Below are 21,042 nucleotides of genomic sequence, written 5' to 3'. Positions count from 1 at the left end.
ACAGCATCCTTGAGTCGGCTCTTCTAATCCTAACAAATGTACCTCTAACTCAGAGGGAAATGGCCAGCCTTAGAAGGAGTTGTCATCCCAGATAAAAGTGGAGAAAATGCCCTTTCCTCTCCTTTTTGCGATAGTGAAGGATCCTGAGGGGGGAATTTTGTATCTACCATCAGGCATTGTCAGTGTATTAGTTGATTTTGCTAAGCTACTTCTTTTTTCCTCTTTATTTTTTAAACTTTTACTTTCTCTCTCAGTGACAATTCTTAGATAGAAGGGCAAGGACTAGGCAATTGGGGTGAAGTGACTCACCCAGGATAGTATAGGTAGGGAGTGTCTGAGGGCAGATTCTAACCCAGGACCTCCGGACTCTAGGTCTGGCTCTCTATCCACTGAGTCACTTTATTGCTCCTTCCCCTTCCTTCTTAAATCTTCATTACAATTGGTGGTTCACTGGGTAGTCAAGAGCAGAGCAATAAAGACAATGTAAAAATAAAAGCATGAGAAAAAAAATTTAAAAACAAGAAAAATAAACTTTTAAAAAGCTAATCACGCAGAAGAAAAACACTTGCTTGATCACATAGTCTGATGGGGTTATGATTGGGGATGTTGGCTTTAAATGTTCACCCTAGTGCAAATATTATATACAGAAATAGGTTTTGAACAATGATACATGTAAAACCTGGTGGAATTGCTCATTAGCTCTGGGAGGGGGGAGGGAAGAGGGGAGGGAAAGAGCATGAATCATATAACCATGGGAAAATATTCTAAATTAATTAATTGAATAAATAATTTTTAAAAAATAAAAATAAATTTTAAAAAAGCTAATCATGATCATGAGAACATAGATCTGGAGCTAGATAGGAACTTAGATCCCACCTAGTCCAACCTCATCATTTTACAAATGAGGAAATTGAGGCCCTGAGACATTAAATGGCTTTGCCAAAGGCATGCAGGTAGCATACAGCAGAGCTGGGATCATGAATTCAAGTTCTACAATTAAGATCACTCTTTTTCCACTGCTCCAAGTGGGTATCCCCCTGGAAATCTCTTGGGTAAATTCATAGGGGCTCTCCAAGAACATTCAGTCCACTTCATTTCTTTCTAGTCCACAAGCCTTTACTGACACCTACTATGGGCTATGCTGCCCTATGTTGGGTTTGTGGCAGGTACCAAAAGGTCTAAACTGGATAGCCATAAGTTTTCTAAACCAAAAATCGAGATATGCAGTCTACTGAAGGGTTGGTTTCCTTCTGTAAAGTCTTATTCAAAGGACTTTTTCTTTTCTTGAAATCACAGCTACAAGAGGCATTGGATTGCTCTTCCCATGGCAGTGTGACTCTGGTATTTCTCTCTGTGAAAGTGATTCTTGGTTCTTAAAAACAGTCCAAACTAGAAGTTTCTAACTTTCATCACGTGAGGATTAACAAGCTGTATTGTTTTATTGAAGAAGGTTGGTCACAAGCTGAGATTTTTTGAACCACAGAAGACTGTCTACTAAGGCATGAAGGACTTCGGATATGGGTCAGTGGAGAGGGCACCTGTATGAGTGAAATCATGAAGCTTTCACAGGTTTTGGTTTCATCAGCTATAAAACAAAGGAGTTATAGTATTCTAGTAACAGTTCTTAGATAGAAGGGCAAGGACTAGACAATGGGGTGAAATGACTCACCTAGGTACATACAACCCATCTCTAAATCAAAGATCCTGAATATTGAAGGATAGTGCCTGCAGGGAGTCAAGTAACACAGTGGATAGAGCACTGGGCTTGGAGTCAGAATTCAAATCTAACCTGAGACACTTACTAGCTGTGTGACCCTTTACTCTTCTGTTTGCCTCAGTTTCCTCATCTAGACAAGGAATGAGATGGACAAGGAAATGGCAAATCACTCCATTGTCTTGTCAAGAAAACCCCAAATGGGGTCAGAAAGAGTTGGACATGACTGAAACTACTGAAGAGCAAGTTCCAGAGCCATGATTCCTACCCCTCGGGATCTTCTAGTTCACCTAGAGAAAAAATACAGAAAAGAAATGGAGAAGAATATTGAAAGTCATTCTTAATCCATTCTTTAAGAACTAATCATATAAAATCAGACAGGGGGATACAAAGAGTTCAACAGAAAGTGCCCTACGTGGAAAAGGAAGGAAGGAGGTTTTGCCTGAATTTGATTTATGAGGCGACTAGGTGGAAACAGAAGGTAATCTTGGCCAGAAAAGCTGAATTCAAATCCTCTATCAGATGCTTGCTGGCTGTATAACTCTGGGCAAGTTAACAACTCTTCAGTGTCAATTCCCCTCATCTGTACAATGGGGATGATATTATCACCCACTTCAAAAGGATCAAATGTAAGTGCATTGCAACTCTATACAAATGCTAGTGGTTATTATTGTTATTGTACATTTTTACTCCTCCTTCCCCCAAATGGAGGAGTTGCTTGAGATGCTAGAAAGGAGAAATGAAGTTTGAATAAAAAAGACACAATTCCTCAGCATCTCTTCTAATTTCTTCTATTTAAACAAGTTTTCAAGGGGGTCCTGGTGGTGGAATCAACTGACGTTTTGAGGGTCAGAGCCCAAAGTCTACACAAAGAGCAAACATTTGCCTGATACCCAGTTTTTGTTTTTCTTTTGTTTTCTCTTTTAGAGGTTAGCAGAAAAAAATATATAAACTATGGGAGTTTAAAAGTAAACCAGAAGCTAGGAAAAGATGAAAAGACTTTCCCTTAGTAGAACCTGCCATCTCCTGGAAGAAAAGGTTACAGCTGGGCTTAGAAACAATTCCCACAGCCTCCTTTGACTTGTACTTTTTAGTACAATGTTCAAAATTAACAGAAGTTCCCATCAATGGTTTGGGAGAATGAAGGAATAAGGGAGTGCGGGTGTGTGGGAAGAGGAGACCTAAAGAAAATGATTGGAATGAAAAATAATCAGCATAAAAATGAATCATTTGTAACAAATAATGGGAAAATAATGTGGCAGATAAGTGGCTTTTTAGTGGATAGAATGTTAGGCCTGGAGTTAATAAGAACTGAGGTCAAATATGACCTCAGATATTCACTAGCTATGTGACCTTGGACAAGTTATTTCACTTCTGTTTGCCTTAATCTACCAGAACAGGAAATAGCAAACCACTCCAGCATCTTTGCCAAGAAAACTCTATATGGGGTCATGAAGACTCAGACACAATTGAACAAGAACAAATGGCAAAATATTTTTAATGATGCTCTACACTATATTGTCATTTGACTATTTCATAGCAATATGATATAGTAAAAGAAAAGCCCAATGGTGTTTTCCAGGACAAAAGATCTATTGTCAAATCCAAACTCTGACACCTTTCTGGGCCTTAGTTTCCCCACCTATAAAATGAAAGCTGGAACAGATGTTCTCTAAGGTCAGTTCTGGTGCTAAATCCTATGACTCAAATGGTATCTTACTTCTCCTAGGCATATTGTAAATAATTTGAGATTAGAGAGTGTATCTTCTCCTGTGAGTTTATTAGACACTCAGTAAACAATATATCAAACTAAAGCACTGAATTGGAAAATTCACTAATCATATATAGGCCATTCAAATTCCTGGCTATCAGCTAGGTTATTGATCCATGTGAGAGGCCATTTTTCTTTTCAAGAGTTGATTTAGAATTGTGAGGTTATTTGATTCAGTGTACAGTAGATATAGATAAATTTGTCCAGTGGTTGTCCAGCATTATATCTGTGTGAAGGTTTTCTCATCTGAAAAAAATGTTAAGTCCAACTAGCATCACTTCCCTAGTCACAGACTCCATTGGTGACCTGAGATGGGCACCTCCCTACCTCAGCTGGGCATCTCCAGACCACAGACCATGTAATATTAGTGGTCACAAAGATCCTGGCTGATCACAGAAACAAGGGGAGCACAAAATGACTGAAGAGAGCTTGGCCAAATGGATAGTTCATTACAATCTCTCCCTATTACTGAAGAAGAAACTCAAAGTATAGAACCAAAAATGACTTCAGAGATTATCTAGTCCAACTCATTAATTTTTTTTAATACTGTATATTGGTTCCAAGACACAAGAGTGGTAAGGGCTAGGCAATGGGGGTTAAGTGACTTGCCCAGGATCACACAGCTAAAAAGTGTCTGAGGCCAGATTTGAACCCAGGACCTTCCATCTCTGGTTCTCAATCCACTGAACCACCTAGGTTCCCCCTCCCCAACTCCTTCATTTTATAGAGGAGGAAACTGAATTTTGGGGAAGTAGAGAAACTTCATCAAGGTCACAAAGTAAGTCAAGTGTCAGAGCTCCTAGCTTTAAAGCCAGTGTTCTTTACACCACACCAATGCTACTTAACCTTTTATGGTATGAGAACTTCTAACATTAAAAAATTCATAGATTCCTCCCTTCCCCATATACACCCATACACACATGTTATTGGTATCTATTGAGAAAATGCATAATGACAAAAGACTGCTATGAATTCAGCAACCTTTAATAATAAGTTTTTATTATTTTTTTTTCATCATCGTGGTTTCCCTCAGTATCCTTCTTCCTCCATCCCATCTAACAAACCATCCCATATAACAAACAGTAGTTAAAAAGGGGGGCGGAATGGATAGCATAACTGATCAATACATTGAAAAGTCTGAAAATATGTACAATGTATAATACCTGCAGACCTTAACAAGTTACTATGTTTTCTTAAATAAGTCAACAAAAGAGCATATTGGGACTGTCCTCATATCTCTTCATTTGAGTCATGTTCATTCTTTATAATTTTGTTACATTTACTTTGTATGTGTATGTGTGTATCCCTGTATGTGGTTGTTCTTTCCATTTTCATTGTTATAGTTACTGTGCATAATGTTTTCTAGGGCCTGCTTGCTTCACTCTGTATCAGTTCATATAGATCTTTCCATGGTTCTCTGTATTCATCTTATACAATAGGACCTTGTTTTACTCGAACTCAACATGTGTGAATTCAGGTATACTTGATTGGTGATTGAAAAAAATAAAGGCAGAAAAATATATAAAATGAAATGAAAAGTTGTAATTAAATGCTAAATACCACTATTTTCCCAAGCAATGTAAAGCCTCACAGTAGTTAATTCAGTCATGCTCATTCTCAGAGAAGCATTAGTGAGTGATTACATCATTTTGCACCAAACGTTTGCTCTCCCATCAGTCTTTGTGCAGAGTCCTCAGTTGTAAGTGGTGACTGCTTCAGAGCAATGCTTCTCTTTGTTTCAATAATGCCAGTTAGTTATTAATAATGGTCCCAAAGTACAAGAGTAGTGGTCCTGGTAGCTCTTATAATCCTAAGAAAAGTTGTAAAGTGCCTAGGTATGTAGGTACAAGAAATATTTATTAAATAATAGGGTTCACTATTATTCACAACTTTCAACTTATGCAAAAGGTCTTGAAATGTTTTATTATTAGGATCATGGAAGAGAATGCTAATTATAAGACCATATACCTCATTCAATCCCTTAAATACTAGTAGTAGACTCCTACTGGTGGGCAGGTATCTTTGCATCCAGAATCTTGAGAGAGCACATCTTCCTAGAGGATTTTTCCTTCCTAATCTCTAACTATGTGGATCTGGAAAAAAGTGGTCCATTGCCCTTTTATTAAAGGCTTCATTACTGGTTTCATTTTAATAATCCCATAACAAAGGAGGTTGGTTTGTCACATATAACCCAATCCCTGTTAGTATGGAAGATCCTGGATGACTATGGAAAAATTTGGGAAGGAACTCCAAGATCCAAAGGTTATCTCCTCACATTGATCTGTCACCAGATCCTGGAACACCAACATTATTTGGATTAGGGAATCAATTTAAAATGAAAATATTCTTCAAAGATAGAATGGTATATGGTAGAAGGAGCATAGTATCTCAAACTAGAAGGAAGAGAACAAGTATATAAGTGCCTACTGTATAGTAGGTTCTGTACTGTGGGCTTTACAAATACTATTTCATTTGATCTTCTCAACAAACTTGGAAGATAGGCACTGCTATTTTTCCATTTTTTCAGTTGAAGTCACTGAAGCAGACAGTGGTTAAGTGACTTGTCTAGAGTCACATGGGTAATAAGCATCTGAGGTCACATTTGATCTCCAGTCTTCCTGATTCTAGGTGTGGTGCTCTTTCCATTGTGCTACCTAGCTATCTATTAGAAGAGGTATCAGTTCAGGTCCTAGTACAGTGGAATGAAGATAGCACTGACACTGGGAATCAGATGACCTAAATTCAAATCCTGCTTCATAATTATAACTTGCATATCTATTGATTACATATTCCAAAGGGACAATTCACCTAAGCTCCTGAGGTCTCAATTTCATTATGTGTAAATTGAAGAGAGTGGGCTAGATGAGTTTTGGGGACCCTTCCCATTCTATATCTACTCTCCAAAGTCACTTTCCCACTCACTGAGTATCTGTTTTCTCATCTGAGAAATGGAGTTGATAATGTTTGTACTACCTACCTCACCGAGAACTTGGGAAGAAAGTGCTCTATAAACCCTAAGGGGTCTCTAGCAGTGGAAATGATTATTATCACCAAATCTGGACTTCAGCGCCTATTTCTCTCTCTAGTCGTCTAGAAAGTATTTGAGGTATGGTTTGAACTAGAGTCTTCTAGATTATAAGTCTAAAAGTCTATTCATTACATCACCTAGCTGTCCTGCAACCAGCCAAAAAAATCCAAGAAGACAGCTAGGTGGTGCACAGGTTAGAGCACTGGCTCTAGAGTTGGTGATACCTGGACTTAAATCCATGCTCAGACACTTACCTAGCTCTATAACCTTGGGCAAGTCTCTTAAAATCTCCCTGACTCATTTCTTCAACTATATCATTGGGATCATAATAACCTCTACTTCCCCGGGTTGTTAAGAGCATTAACCACAATACCTGATACATAGTAGGTACTTAAGAAATGCTCCCTTCCTTCTTAGTATACTGCCAGGAAATTGTCATCCAGCCCTTTATTTCCCCTCTTCCTTTTTCCCCCACTTCCTCCCTAAGAGGAGAAATCAGCCAACTCTAGAGGCAGCCCATCCCAATTTAGGGTAGCTTTCAGGATTGGAAAGTCTTTCCTTCCATCGGGTCTTTTCTATTAGGACAGCCAGCTAAGCTGAGTCAGAGAAGGAGAGAGAGAGGTTCACAATAATAATAGCTAGAATTTCTATAGTTTGAAACGTTATCTCTGTTGGACCTCAAAATGACACAGTGAGGTAGATTCTATTATTATCTCCATGTAACAGATGAGAAATTTGAGAGTCTGACAATGATTAAGTGACTTGCCCAGGGTCACAAAGTTAGAAAGTATCAAAGACAGGATGTGAACTAAGGTCTTCTTCACTCCAAGTCTAAAAATCTATTCACTGTACCACCTAGATGACCTTCACAAATGACCCATTCTCCAAGGAAGACAAGGCAGCAAGAGAATGCTTATGGATACATCTATGGAGGGGCACTAAAAAGTAGGAGGTAAGAACACAAAAGATAAAATTGGTTTTCTTCACAGATCTGCCAAGTGTCAGGTCTATACACACAGATGTACATTTGTTGCTGCTTAATTGTTTTACAGTCATGTCCAACTCTTCATGACCCCATTTGGAGTTTTCTTGGCAAAGATAATGGAATGGTTTGACATTTCCTTCTCCTGCTCATTTTACAGATGAGGAAACTGAGGTAAATAAGGTTAAATGAGTTGTCCCGGGTCATATATACAATGAGTGTCTGGGGTTGAATTTGAACTCAGGTCTTCCTGATTCCAGGCCCAGCACTGCACCATCAAGATGCCTAGAACTGTGTCCTCTTTCATCTCAACCTCCATCCTTGAGTCTTTGCTGTGGCTTCCTAGCTGAAAACTTGATATTTTTCCAGGATCAGAGTCTTGTGCCCCAAGCCACCAATGTCTAGACACCTATGGATTAATTAATGCCTGTGCCTCAAGGCCTATAATCTGGACCCTAAATAGTCCTCCTAGATTCTGGCTAACCATATGCCTGGACTCTAGATTTGCCTCCCTTCCCAAGGCCTGCTCCACCTGCCTTAGGGCCCCATCCTGTTGCCCAGAAGACCCCAGATATGAATCTTACCCTAGGACCCTTTTCTGGAGCAAGGGACTCCAAGAATAGACTTTATTCTAGAGGTAGAAACAGTTCCTGAGTGTCCAGGGAACAGTATCCAGCTGATACAGGAAGCCTATCCCATTGTCTTGCCACAAAGGGCTAGGCTGGGGAGTGGCCACCATTTCTAAGCACATTAGTCTCCTCTCTCTGCCTGAAGGAGTGAGGCATGGCCACAAGGGGGTGCCCTTAGCCAACACAAAAGAACACATGCCAGAATCTAGGACTAGAAATAAAGGAATCTTGGGGCCAGCATATTTACCATTGCATGAGTTTCAGCTTCCTTAGAGAACTGCTGTATGTCTCCTGAAGTTTTAATTCCTCCAACACAAGTTCTTAACCTACTTAGTTGCTATTCTATTCTAATACATCAAACCAAATAGAACAATTGTTGCTATAACTCTCTTCAAAGTTCTCTCTCTCTCTCTCTCTCTCTCTCTCTCTCTCTCTCTCTCTCTCTCTCTCTCTCTCTCTCTCTCTCTCTCTCTCTCTCTCTCTTATCCTCCAATACGCTGCAATAAGAAAGTAATTAGGAAAATGAGGGCCTGACAGATTTGTGATAGGTAAAGACCTCCTCTAAAGTTCTTCTATTTACCTCATTGTTGTTTGGTGGTAATCATAGGTAGATCCTCATGTCAATGGGGCACAAGTTCCATTAGATCATATATAACAAGATGGAAAGGCTTCAAGCGCAAGCCTGGTGATACTCTGGGGAACCAGGCTAACTAGGTTTGGAGATGTGCATGGTAAGAAGGGTTGGCCACTGGGGGATGAATTGTTCAGCTGGGCAGGGGAGAGATCTTTTTGCAGATGGGGAAACTGGGACCTTGAGAAGTGAAATCACCTTGGGCACATGGAAAGTCAAAGTTAGTAGCAGAGGTGGGCAGCCTAGTTCCGGATTCCTAGTCCATCACTCCCTTCCATTATTTCATGCAGGGTAATACTTTCCTGTCTCCCAGTCAACAGGTTACCATATGCTAAACCCAGCTCTAAACTAGGCACTGTGAAAGAAAGAAGAGCTGAAACCCCAATTCAAAGCCCATTTTCATAAGATTTTCCTCATTTGGTGGAGATTGATTACTCAATTTTCCATGCCTATATGAGATATGGAGTTGGCCAGGGCTAGAGAGAAGAGAGATCCTTCTAGTCTTCTAATTTCCAGATTTGAGAGAGAGGTCCCTGAAAGGGAAGAAAGACTCTGGGACGAGGCTTACCAAAATCATGTTTTCTCCCTTTCCCTCCTTTCAAGAATGTCTCCCTGAAGAGTATCTTGTCCCTTAAAGCTAAATGATCAAGATCTCTCTTTTCCCAAGTTCTCACCAACTCTTATGAGTTCCACCACCAATGAGGATAGTCTTGTGCAAATGAATTTAGAGCATCTGGTTTCCCAGACATAAACTAACCAGATGACCTCATGGAGAAAAAGAGACAAGTTGCCCAGACTCAAATACTGAGAAGGATGTTCATGAAGACTAGAATAATTATAGGAAGCTTCATGGATTGCAGTAAGGGTCTCTGAAAAAGACATCATTTCTCAAATATAGAGAACTGAGTGATTTTATAAGAATACAAGTCATTCCCCAATTGACAAATGGCTAAAGGATTTGAATATGCAAATTTTTTTCATTTAATCACAGTTCTACTATGTTCAAGACATTGTTATGCCCCACAGGGAGGAGGAGATATGCAACTGAATAAGAAAACTCATTGACTTCTTCCTTTAAGCTACTAGACTGGTTGGCCTGGGAATCAGCACCCAGTACATTTGTGCCATCCCTAGGCATCTTTTTTCCCCTCGTAGTATTCATTTTTATATTAATGTTTTAAAACCAAAACTCCAGAGGGCAGCTGGGTGACTCAGTGGATTGAGAACCAGGCCTAGAGATGGGAGGTCCTGGGTTCAAATTTGACCTCAGACACTTCCTAGCTATGTGATCCTGGGTAAATCACTTAACCCCCATTGCCTAGCCCTGACCACTCTTCTGCCTTAGAACCAATATAAATTATTCATTCTAAGATGGAAGGTGAGGGTTTTAAAAAAAACAAATCATATACCCATATAAGCAAGTATATATAAATATAACAATGGTATGTTTTTCTTCTTCATTTCTACTACCACAGTTCTTTCTCTAGAAGTGGATAGCCTTCTTTTTCATAAGTCCCTCAGAGTTGTCTTTTTTTTTTTGCTTAGAGTAGCAGAGTCAATCACATTTGATTGTCCCACAGTGTTTCAGTTACTGTGTACAATGTTCTCCTTGTTCTGCTTATTTCACTCCACATCAGTACATGGAGGTCTTTCCAGTTCTTATAGAAATCCATCAATTTGTCATTCTTGATAGTACAAAAGCATTCCATCATCATCATATACCACAATGTGTTCAGCCATTCCCCAATCCAAGGACATCCTCTCATTTTCCAATTTTTTGCCACCACAAAAAAGCACAGCTATAAACATTTTTGTACAAACAGGACCTTTGCCATAAAAATCTCTTATGTGCTTATACACTACTTGTATCCAATAGTGGCATTACTGAATCAAAAGGTATGCATTCTTTTAAAGCCCTTTGGGTATAACTCCAAATGGCCTTCAAGAATGGGTGGATCAATTCACAGCTCCACCAGCAGTGCCTTAGTGTCCCAATTTGGCCACATCCCCTCCAACATTTATTATTTTCCTTTATTGTCACATTGGACCATTTGCTAGGTGTGGGGTAGTACCTCAGAGTTGTTTTAATTCTCATTTCTCTGATCAGGAGGAATTTAGAACATTTTTTTCATATGATTGTTGATAGTTTTTATTTCTTCATCTGAAAATTGTAAATAGGTAGTTTTTGAAGGAAGGAAGCAAAGCTATTTAAAGTCATATAAAAACATGGTCCAAATCACTATTGGTTAGACAGCAAATTAAAACAACTCTGAGATACCACCTCACGCCTATCAGACTGGTTAATATGACAGAAAAGGAAAATGGGAAATGTTCTGGGGGATGTGGGAAAATTGGTATACTAATGCACTCTTAGTGGAGTTGTGAGCTGATCTAACCATACTAGAAAGCAATATGAAACTATGCCCAAAGGGCTATAAAATTGTGGATACTCTTTAACCCAGCTAGGATCCCCATTCATACCACATACTAGGTCTGTATCCCAAAGGGCTCCCAAAAAGGAGAAAGAATCTATTTATGCAAACATGTTTAGAGCAGCTCTTTTTGTGGTAGCAAAGAATTGGAAACTGAGAGGATGCCCATCAATTGGGAAATGGCTGAACAAGTTGTGACGCATGATTGTAATAGAATACTATTGTGCTGTAAGAAATGATGATCAGGAAGATTTCAGAAAAAAAACACTGGACTTACATGAACTGATGCAGAATGAAATGAACAGATACAGAACATTGTGCACAGTAACAGCAATATTACACAATATACAACTGTGACTAACCTAGCTATTCTCAGCAGTCCAATAAGCCTAGATAGTCCCAAAGGACTCATGATGCCAGCTGCCTCCAGAGACAGAATTAATAGAGTCTGAATGCAGATCAAAACACACCATTTTTCACTTTTTTATGAGTTTCTTAAATGTCTTTTTCCTTAATAGGGAGAATATGGAAAATGCTTTGTATGATAGGACATGGATAATCAATATCAAATTGATTACTGTCTCAGCAAGGGTGGGGGGGGGGGGAAGGACCAAGGGAGGGAATTTGGAACTCAAAATGTTAGAAAATTAATAGCAGAATAGATAGAATACCCGGCCTGGAGTCAAGGGGACATGGGTTCAAATCTGATCTCAGATATATCCTACCTATGTACCCCTGGGCAAGTCATTTAACCCTGATTGCCTAGCCTTTGCCACTCTTCTTTCTTAGAATTGATACTAAGCCAAAATGGAAGGGTTTAAAGGAGGGGGGGGGGTAGAAGATGAACACTAAAAATTGTTTTTACATGTAATTAGGGAAAAAATAATAAAACATTACTGGAGATTTAAAAAAATTTTTTTAAAGCTTCATAGAGAAAAGAGAGATTTGGAATGGATCTTAAAGGCTAGTAGGATTTGGACAGACCATTGGGTCAGGAGGTAGTCCCTGACAGAATCATTGAAAGTGGTACATTTGTTTATCTAGAGACCCTCCCACGACACCAAGTCAACAACTATCTTTTGTTTCTTAATAAAGAAATCTCTAGACCAAGCCCCTAGCAACTGGTAGAATGTAGGATATTATGAGGGAAGGGATTGTGATGATGGCTAAGAGTAGAATCTGGTGAGACCAAGGCAGTGCCCTAAAACCTTGGGCTTAAATCAAATCCATTTTGATTGTCCAGATGACAGCGGAAGGCAGAGAAATTTCTGAGACTGGATGTGAGGGTGACGGTTTTCTGGCAGCTCCGGTGTATCCTATCAGTCATCCTGTCCAAGAAGAGCTTGGGGTTTCCAGGGTAAGAGAAAGACTCTGGGACTTGACTAGCCCTACCTAATTATAACTTCTCAGTTGTCTCGTTGAAGTAGCAGTAGATTGGGGCAATCGGGGGATTGGATCCATTAGATCCCCTGAAGGTGGCATAAAATGGCTAGGATGGCATGCTCTTTGGGCAGGAGGGAAATTCTGCCCTGAAATATCATCCTTTGACTTCCAGGCCCCCCTTCTAGCCCTCTCTGTCTACATCACCTACCTCTTTGTAGACTCATTGATACTTTTACTTCTCTAGGTTTTGGGGACACTATCCTCTCCTGGTTCTCTTCCTACCTATGTGATCTGCCCTGATTCATTAAAACATTCAGGTCCCAAGGCCTGTCCCTAAGCTTTCTTCTTCTTCCGCACAGTTTCATTTGGTGTACTCATCATTTCCCATGGATTCCTATTTCTGCCTTTTTAGTTTCCCTGGATTCCTTCAAGTCTCAGCTAAAGTCCCATCTTCGACAAGAGGCTTTCCCCCAGTCCTCAATCTTAGTTCTTTCCTTCTGAGATTAGCTCAATTTTACCCATGTGTATATCCTGTGTGTACAAAGCTGCTTGCATGTCTCCCCCTTTTAAACTAAGAGTGTCTTTTGCCCTTTTTCAGTATTTCTAGCAGCTAGGATGTAGTAGGCATTCAATAAATAAATGCTTGTTGAATGACTTATTGGGAGCCTAGCATCTTTTACAGTTGTTTCCTGGGCTCAGGGTCACCTTGCTCTCTCTTCCTCTCCCTCTCCTTCTCCTTCTCCCTCTCCCTCTCCTTCTCCCTAACTCTCTCTCTCTCTCTCTCTCTCTCTCTCTCTCTCTCTCTCTCTCTCTCTCTCTCTCTCTCTCTCTCTCTCTCTCTCCCTCCCTCCTTCTCTTTCACACATATACACACACCCGCTTGTATTCTTCCTCCTCTGTTTCATCTTCCTTGAACCCCTTTCTGCTCACTGCCCTTACCAAATGACTATATAGGATTCAAAACTAGAAAGGACCTCAGAGATCATCTAGAACAGGACAGGAGTGCTTAACCTGAGGTCTATAAATGTGTTATAGAGATATAGATGACAATTTTTCTCTGTAATTCTGAAAAGGGGTCCAAAGGTTTTACCAGATTACCAAAGGGGTTCATGACACAAAAATGGCAAAGAACCCCTGATCTAGAATAGCCCCTCACTTTACAGATTTAAAAATGAAAAAATCTGAGGCCCAAAGAGGGCTCATGCAGAAATTGACAGTGGCCAGGATTTTAAAAGGGCCCTTTGCTCCCAAATCCAGGGTGTTCTTTCCAACCAAAAGAGTGGAGTGGCCAGCTAAAAAGATGAGAGGGGCAATGCCTGTCTCCTCACAATAGCAGGGCGGGGATCATAAATCTTCCCTCCACACAACAGGAGGGTGGGGACCATGTCTGTCCCCTCACAACAGGTGGGTGGGGACCATGTTTTGCCTGCTTGACATTTAAGAGGGTGGAGAGCATAGGTCCGTCCTCTCACACCAGGAGATCCCTCATGGAGGGGCCATGTCTCTTCCATCTTCTGTGACCTCTGTGGCACAAAGTGTAGGGCTGACCTCATGTTGATAGAGGTCATAGAATTGCTAAATTTTTAGAGATAGAAAGAGACCTTTAAAGGTCATCTTAGTCCCAACTCCCCCATTTTGCAGTTGAGGAAATTGGAGAAATGAGAATGATTTTGCTAAGTGTCAGAGCAAAGCAGGGAGACACTAGAACCTAGATCTCTTAACTTCCTGACTCCAGTGCTTATGATTTAAGGAAAACTAAGAAAACCCAACCTCCCAGTCCTCTCCAGCTTAACCTACCCTCCAGCCCACTTTTTAAAAGATCATAAAGCCCCCTGAGAGGGATTAAAAAATCACAAAGCCCCCATTCACACTTTTACTCAGTGTGAATGAGTTCATTAGAGATTTTTCCTTCCAGGCATATGTGTGGGAAATCACAGAGGAGACATTAGTGGCAAGGGAGAGAGGAAGACCCAGAGTCCTTAAAACTGGGTCCAAGTTCAGCTCCCTGTCTCTCTCCTTCTCTGTGTCTGTCTAACTGTCTTTTCTTCTCTCCTGCAGGAAGTGCCACATGTGACCCAGGATTCCTCCTATGACTTCCCAGAGGATGGTGGAACCAATGTAGAGAGCAGCCCCCAAGAGGAAGCAAAGCCAATGAAGGCACAGGTCCCCGAGCCTCTACCCTCAAAGCCTGCTCCAGGGAAAGGCCCTGCAGGTGATGAGCCTGAGCCTTCTTCCGCAGCTCTTCGACAGGTAGTGGCTGAACGCACAGCAGAGATGGAGCTGGAGAAGGTTAGAATGGAATTTGAACTGACCAGGCTGAAGTACCTACATGAAGAGAATGAACGCCAGCGACAACATGAGGAGGTGATGGAACAACTACACAGACAGGCACCACCCCAACTGGTAGGTGTCTGAAGGGGGTCCAGGGAGCCAGCCTGTGGGAGAATCTATACCTGATGGATGTGTCCATCACCCACCAGTGGGGCTCAAGCTTCAGATCTAACTTTTCCCATAGTTCACAGGTGCATTGATCATAGGACTAAGAACAAGAAGGGGACCTTTGAGATCATCTGATTCAAGGTCTCTTATAGATGAGCTAACTGAGGTCCAGAGAGGTTAAGGGACTGTTCTAAGGTCACATAGGTCAATGATACATCCAAAATTTGAATCCAGGTCCTCTATGGAGGGACAGTTAAGTCAACAAGCATTCATTGTATTTTGTCAATGTTGTGCTTTTTTTAGCACTGCCTGTATTTCTGGAAGTACAAAGAAAGACAAGATATGATCTCTGCCCTCAAGGAATTCACATTCATTTGAGTGGAGTTAATATATTACTAATTTAACATACAAGATATATCCAGTGTAAATGGAAGGTGATAACAGAGTGCTTTCCAGTGTGAACTAAGATGTCACTTCTCTCTCTGGGTCTCAGTTTCCCTATATGTAAAAGACATACTAATACTGGACCTGTATATCTCACAGGGAATTTTGTTAGCATCAGAGATTCTTAAAGGTTCAAGGGAATAAAAGCAATGCAACCAAAATTAGAAGGGAAGCAACAAATTGGGGGAAATTTTTTATAACAAAGACCTCTGACCCAGGTCTCATTTCTCAAATTTATAAGTAGCTAAGTCAATTGTATTTTTATTAAGCCATTGCCCAAATGACAATGGTCAAGGGACATGAATAAGCAGTTTTCAGATAAAGAAATCAAAACTATAAAAATCACACACACACACACACACACACAAAATCCCTCCTGATTTGAGAAATACACATCAGAATAACTCTAGAGGTACCATCTCATACTGAGCAGATTGGCCAATATGACAGTAAAGGATAATAATAAATGTTGGAGGGGGTGTGGCCAAATTGGGACACTAATACACTGCTGGTGGAGTTGTGAATTGATCCAACCATTGTGAAAGGCAATTTGGAATTACGTGCAAAGGGCTTAAAAAGAAAGCATACCCTCTGATCATCCAGCAATACCACTGCTAGGTTTGTACCCCAAAGAGATAATAAGGAAAAAGACTTGTACAAAAAATATTCATAGCTGCACTCTTTGTGGTGGCAAAAAATTGGAAAATGAAAGGTTGTCCCTCAATTGGGGAATGACTGAACAAATTATGATATGAGATGGTGATGGAATACTATTGTGCTGAAAGGAATAATGAACTGGAGGATTCCTATATGAACTGGAAAGACCTCCAAGAACTGATGCAGAGTGAAATAAGTAGAACCAGGAGAACTTTGTACACAGAAAATAAAATGGAACAATCCAACGTCATAGACTTTGCTACTAGTAGCAATGCAACAAGCCAGGACACTCCTGAAGGACTTAAGGAAAAGAATGCTATTCACATTGAGAAAGAACTATGGAAGTAGAAATGCAAAAGAAGAACATATGACATCACTTTTCACATGTGCATATGAGTATATGATTTGGGGTTTAGGCTTTAAAAGATCACTCTATGGCAAAAATGAATAATATGGAAACGGGTATTAAGTGATAACATTTGTACAACCCAGTGGAATTGCTTCTCACCTCTGGGAAGGGGGAAGGAAAGAAACTGAATCCTGTAAATAGGAAAAATATTTTAAAATAAATTTTTAAGAGATTAAAAGATAGGCACACTAAAAAAAGATTCAAGGGGCCTTTGAAGGTCTTCCTCTTATTCAATGCAGCAATTTTTCCTATAAATCATTACTGACAAATGTCATCCAGGTTTTATTTGAACTTCTCCAGTCATGGAGAGTCTATTACTTCTGAGTGCTGTTCATTCCATTGTTGGACAGTTCTGTTATAAAGTTCTTCCTTTTATTGAGCAAGAACTTATCTCTCATTAGTCCTAATGCTAATCTCTGGAGATAGAGAATAAATTTGATTGATAAAATTCCCACATAATAACCTTTTAAATATCATGCCCCACTCCCTCTTCAAATTAAAAAAAAATTCCTTCAATAGTTACTTTTGTCTAGACATACTCTAGTTTATCAATGGACTTCAAGTATTATTTAATCAATATCTTTCTTTTTTATTTTTTTTAATCAATATCTTTCATAAAATGAGGTGCTTAAAAATGTAAATAGTAAGGGGCAGCTGGGTAGCTCAGTGGATTGAGAGCCAGTCCTAGAGATGGGAGGTCCTAGGTTCAAATCTGGCCTCAGCCACTTCCTAGCTGTGTGACCCTGGGCAAGTCACTTGACCCCCATTGCCTAGCCCTTACCACTCTTCTGCCTTAGAGCCAATACACAGTATTGACTCCAAGACAGAAGGTAAGGGTTTAAAAAAAAATGTAAATAGTACTTTGGTTGTGCTCAGGCCAGTGGAATATTTGAGACCCCTTTCCACCCCAAAGACCTGGAATATATATATATATATACTTTTGAACTGCTATCATTCCAGCCTACCGCTTTTCTGTTCTTAGGCTATTGATTTTATGATGTAAAATAGCAGATTTTCCATCCTTCTATACTTCAAGGATGTACAATGGGAGTACTTCCACATACAAAATTCACAACCCCCATACAGTTTAGTGAATGAGCTTTGAGAATTGCTGTGGTTAAATAGACTCATCAACCATCAACCAGCAGCCCACCTGGTGACCAGCCTCTCTCCGAACTAGGCTAGACTCCCCTTAGACAACAATCTTTCGCCCAGCCCTTAACCTTACCCAAAGGCTTATTTAATTTGGTTGGTAATACCTGCCAATTCTTGTGTTCTGCTGGCATTGTCTTGGAGGCTCTGTTAACCCTGTTAACCCATTACCATTCTGTTCTTCTCCCTCATCTTGGAAGGGAGGTAGCCCTGAGTTCTAGAAAACTAATGCCTGGGGGTACACAACTGGTGGAAGGTCCTGCCATTTTGAAAAGATTTTGAATTAGAGGTTCATACTGAGGATCAGCCTCACTACTAAGGAAGTTCAGCACCAGGTTGATCACCACCACAACCCACAAAGACCATCTACTAAGGTGCAGGGATAATTGTCATCTGTGTTGTATAGCATAAAAATTTTTACCCAGTACAGAATATGAGACCATTTCTCTGAGAATAGCATTGTTTATTAATGGGGGTCATTCAATTTCCATTAACAAAGAAAGTGATTCCCTTAGCCAGTCTCCTTCCATGAAAGAGTCTGAGCAAGTCCTGCCTCTTGCTTATAAAGGGTGGTGTGTTCTCTTTTTGGCCTGAAAGTTTGACCTTAGGACCTTGCCCTAATAGTTCCCATTGGTCAATATTGCAAAATGGGAAGTATTATTAATATATTACATGGGTGGGGGCCTCTGGGTGGCTCAGTGGATTGAGAGCCAGGCTCAGAGATGGGAGGTCCTGGGTTCAAATCTGGCCTCAGACACTTCCTAGCTGTGTGACCCTGGGCAAGTCACTTAACCCCCATTGCCTAGCCCCTTACCACTCTTCTGCCTTAGAACCAATGAACAGTATTGATTCTAAGACAGAAGGTAAGGATTTAAAAAAAATAACATAGGAGGTAGACTTAAAGCCCTCATTATTTCATCATAAGAGAGGTGTGTCCTTGCAGGGATGTTGCTGGGAAACTAACAAAAACTTTGCCCAGACATGTGGCCAGACCTCCATCACAATTCAATATTAATTTTCCACAGTTGGTTGTTGGAATATCCCTGCCAAGGAAATTATGGATCTTTGAAAATAGTAGGGTTCATTATTAAATTCAACTGTAACCATCATCATCATCATTAAATTTGGCCAATTGTTCCAACGTATCAAAAACTTTTGTATTCTGATCATTAGCTATATGAGCTATAATCCCAGCCTTATGTCATCCATATATTTCATGAAAATGCCTCTTATGTATATTCAAGACATTCATACAAAAATTAAATGATAGGATGAGTACAGAGTTCTATCAAAAAAATTAGCTTCCAATTTGATATGGAGCCATTAATGATGGCTTAATTTTCTCCCAAATCGTTCCTGGTGTTTCCATTAGAAACAGATTCCTGGGCTTGTAGGGATGACAGGATTAACATAGGTCTCTCCGTAAGTCTTCAAAAGAGGGGAATAAAAGTCAGAAATGATAAAGCTCCCTAATGGGTCCACAAAACAACCTCTCCTCAGTCTTGTTCTACAGGATGCCCAAAAGCTGGCGAAGTATGAGGCTGGGTATGGTGGCAGGTAGACCATTGTTTAGAGAGCTCCAATATCATTAGCTTTTTCACCATCCATTCATGATGAATATTGAATTTAATGGTCTTTTGAACTGATGCCAGGCTAGGTTTCTCCCATTCCATTTTTATGTAATTCACTTTGGTCTCTCCCCTCAGGGAGATGAGTCAGATTGTCAGCATCAGTGGGGCATTGAGTTAGCTGACCGGAACTGGGAAAGGTCAGTAGAAAGGAAGGTGGCCCCACTCTCTGGGCTACAGAGTGAAAGAAGAATGGGGATGGTTATTTGGGAGCATAGCCATGGGAGTCCTGTATCCAGAGCAGGAGGAACCACCCTTGGCTATCCCAATGACCTGAGGTTGTGCTGAATTTCAGTCTTTTTTTTTTCCCCTCCCTACAGTTCCCAGGAGGATTCCAAGACCTTCTGCTCCCCCAGAACCAGTTTGCCATGTTCCTGTACTGCTTCATCTTTATTCACATCATCTACATAACCAAGGAGATGGTTTTCTTCCTCTTCACCAAGCATTACCTCTTCTGCATTGCTGCCATTCTACTCTGTTTGATTAAAACCTTATGGTCTTATGTCCATGTGCCCCCCTGCTCTACCTACCTGACGGTCTACCACGGAAACTTAACTACCACATAGGCAAAGTTGGCATCCCTTTTCTTGTTCTGATTCCTCTTTGTTTGGTGTCTTGCCTTTCATTCTCAGTTACCAGATGATTCCACCACTCCCAAATGTGTTCTGAAGATAGGGATAAACCTCTGTTCCTGTGCTCCCGCTCACATGCTTCTTTTTCAGGCTCTCTTATTTTGAAAGGGAATATATTTTATGCCTTTATAAAGAAATTTCATACATCAGCTAACAGGTGGGAGAGATGTTTGGAGGGAGGGTCCTCTCAAGATGATTGTCAGCTGTTTTGGAAGGGAGGGAGCCTCTCGAGATGACTCTCAGCTCTTTTGGAGGGGAGGCAACCTTCTTCTGAGATCAATCAGCTCCAAGAGGGGAGATAGGAAATGATTGGTGGTCCAGTCCATAGCCCCTGACCTAACCAGCCTTTCTATGACATGGATGGAGTCACTATATATGCAGGATTCTTTTTGACTATTACCTGGAAGTGGATGTATAATTATCAGAATGTTTCTGTCAAAGATCCTATTACCTAGAACCTTGGGACACTGGGTTTAAAAAAAAATGGCAGCCAGAATGATCAGAAATGTATTTGAGGGACAGCAAACATAAAATATGGATCTGTGAAGGATCTTTGAGGCCATCTTGTCCTGGGTGATCTCGGTACTCATAAGATTTGGGGCTACAAAGGAGAGAGGGGAGAAGGGGGCCTTGGCATCTATCCTGGTGGTTTCCAAACTTTATCTAGCAATTCTCCCCCCTTTTTTAACAAGGAGAATTGTCATACTCTAATCATTTTCACAAAACAATCTACATTTTCTTAGTTTGTATTTAAAAGAAGTTTAAAAACATAATTTTATGGCACAAAATTCTTAAATATATAATAAAACCAAAGAGTGCAACATAAACAGGAATTTATTTATTGATGAAATTCTTCACAGGACTATTGTGAAGATAAAATGAGTTAACATATAAAATGTTTTGAAAACCTGAGGCACAATATCAATATATATTCAGATAAAAATCAAATGTATTATATTTGTCTAGAGCAAGTGGATTCCTTATTCATTTCTCTCATCTAGAATTTGAAAATGAGAATTATTTCTGTGGATTAGTCGAGTGACTATTAAGCAAATCTTCTAAGTAGGAATAGAAAAAATTTTGTCAATCTTATTCACAGAGCTAACTTTTT

General features: G+C 40.2%; 1 protein-coding gene across 3 annotated transcripts; it reads left to right on the top strand.

Moving 5' to 3' along the window:
• The first annotated feature begins 12,320 nt into the window (after nt 1-12,320).
• Nucleotides 12,321-19,995, top strand: TMEM247 (transmembrane protein 247). Of its 3 annotated transcripts, none has more exons than XM_007476869.3 (3): nt 12,321-12,544; nt 14,629-14,973; nt 19,620-19,995. In XM_007476869.3, the coding sequence occupies exons 1-3, from the start codon at nt 12,431-12,433 to the stop codon at nt 19,863-19,865; spliced, it is 705 nt and encodes a 234-aa protein (XP_007476931.1). In that variant the 5' UTR covers nt 12,321-12,430; the 3' UTR covers nt 19,866-19,995. The 3 variants fall into 3 exon arrangements, with proteins under 3 accessions (XP_007476931.1, XP_007476932.1, XP_007476933.1); XM_007476870.3 differs by lacking the exon at nt 12,321-12,544 and adding an exon at nt 13,979-14,107; XM_007476871.3 differs by lacking the exon at nt 12,321-12,544 and adding an exon at nt 14,006-14,133.
• The last annotated feature ends 1,047 nt before the right edge of the window (nt 19,996-21,042 follow it).

Source organism: Monodelphis domestica, chromosome 1 (genome assembly GCF_027887165.1).
Source record: "Monodelphis domestica isolate mMonDom1 chromosome 1, mMonDom1.pri, whole genome shotgun sequence".
Lineage (NCBI taxonomy): Eukaryota > Metazoa > Chordata > Mammalia > Didelphimorphia > Didelphidae > Monodelphis > Monodelphis domestica.
The sequence above is the reverse complement of the archived record's forward strand: the minus strand, read 5'-3'. Positions and strand labels throughout refer to the sequence as shown.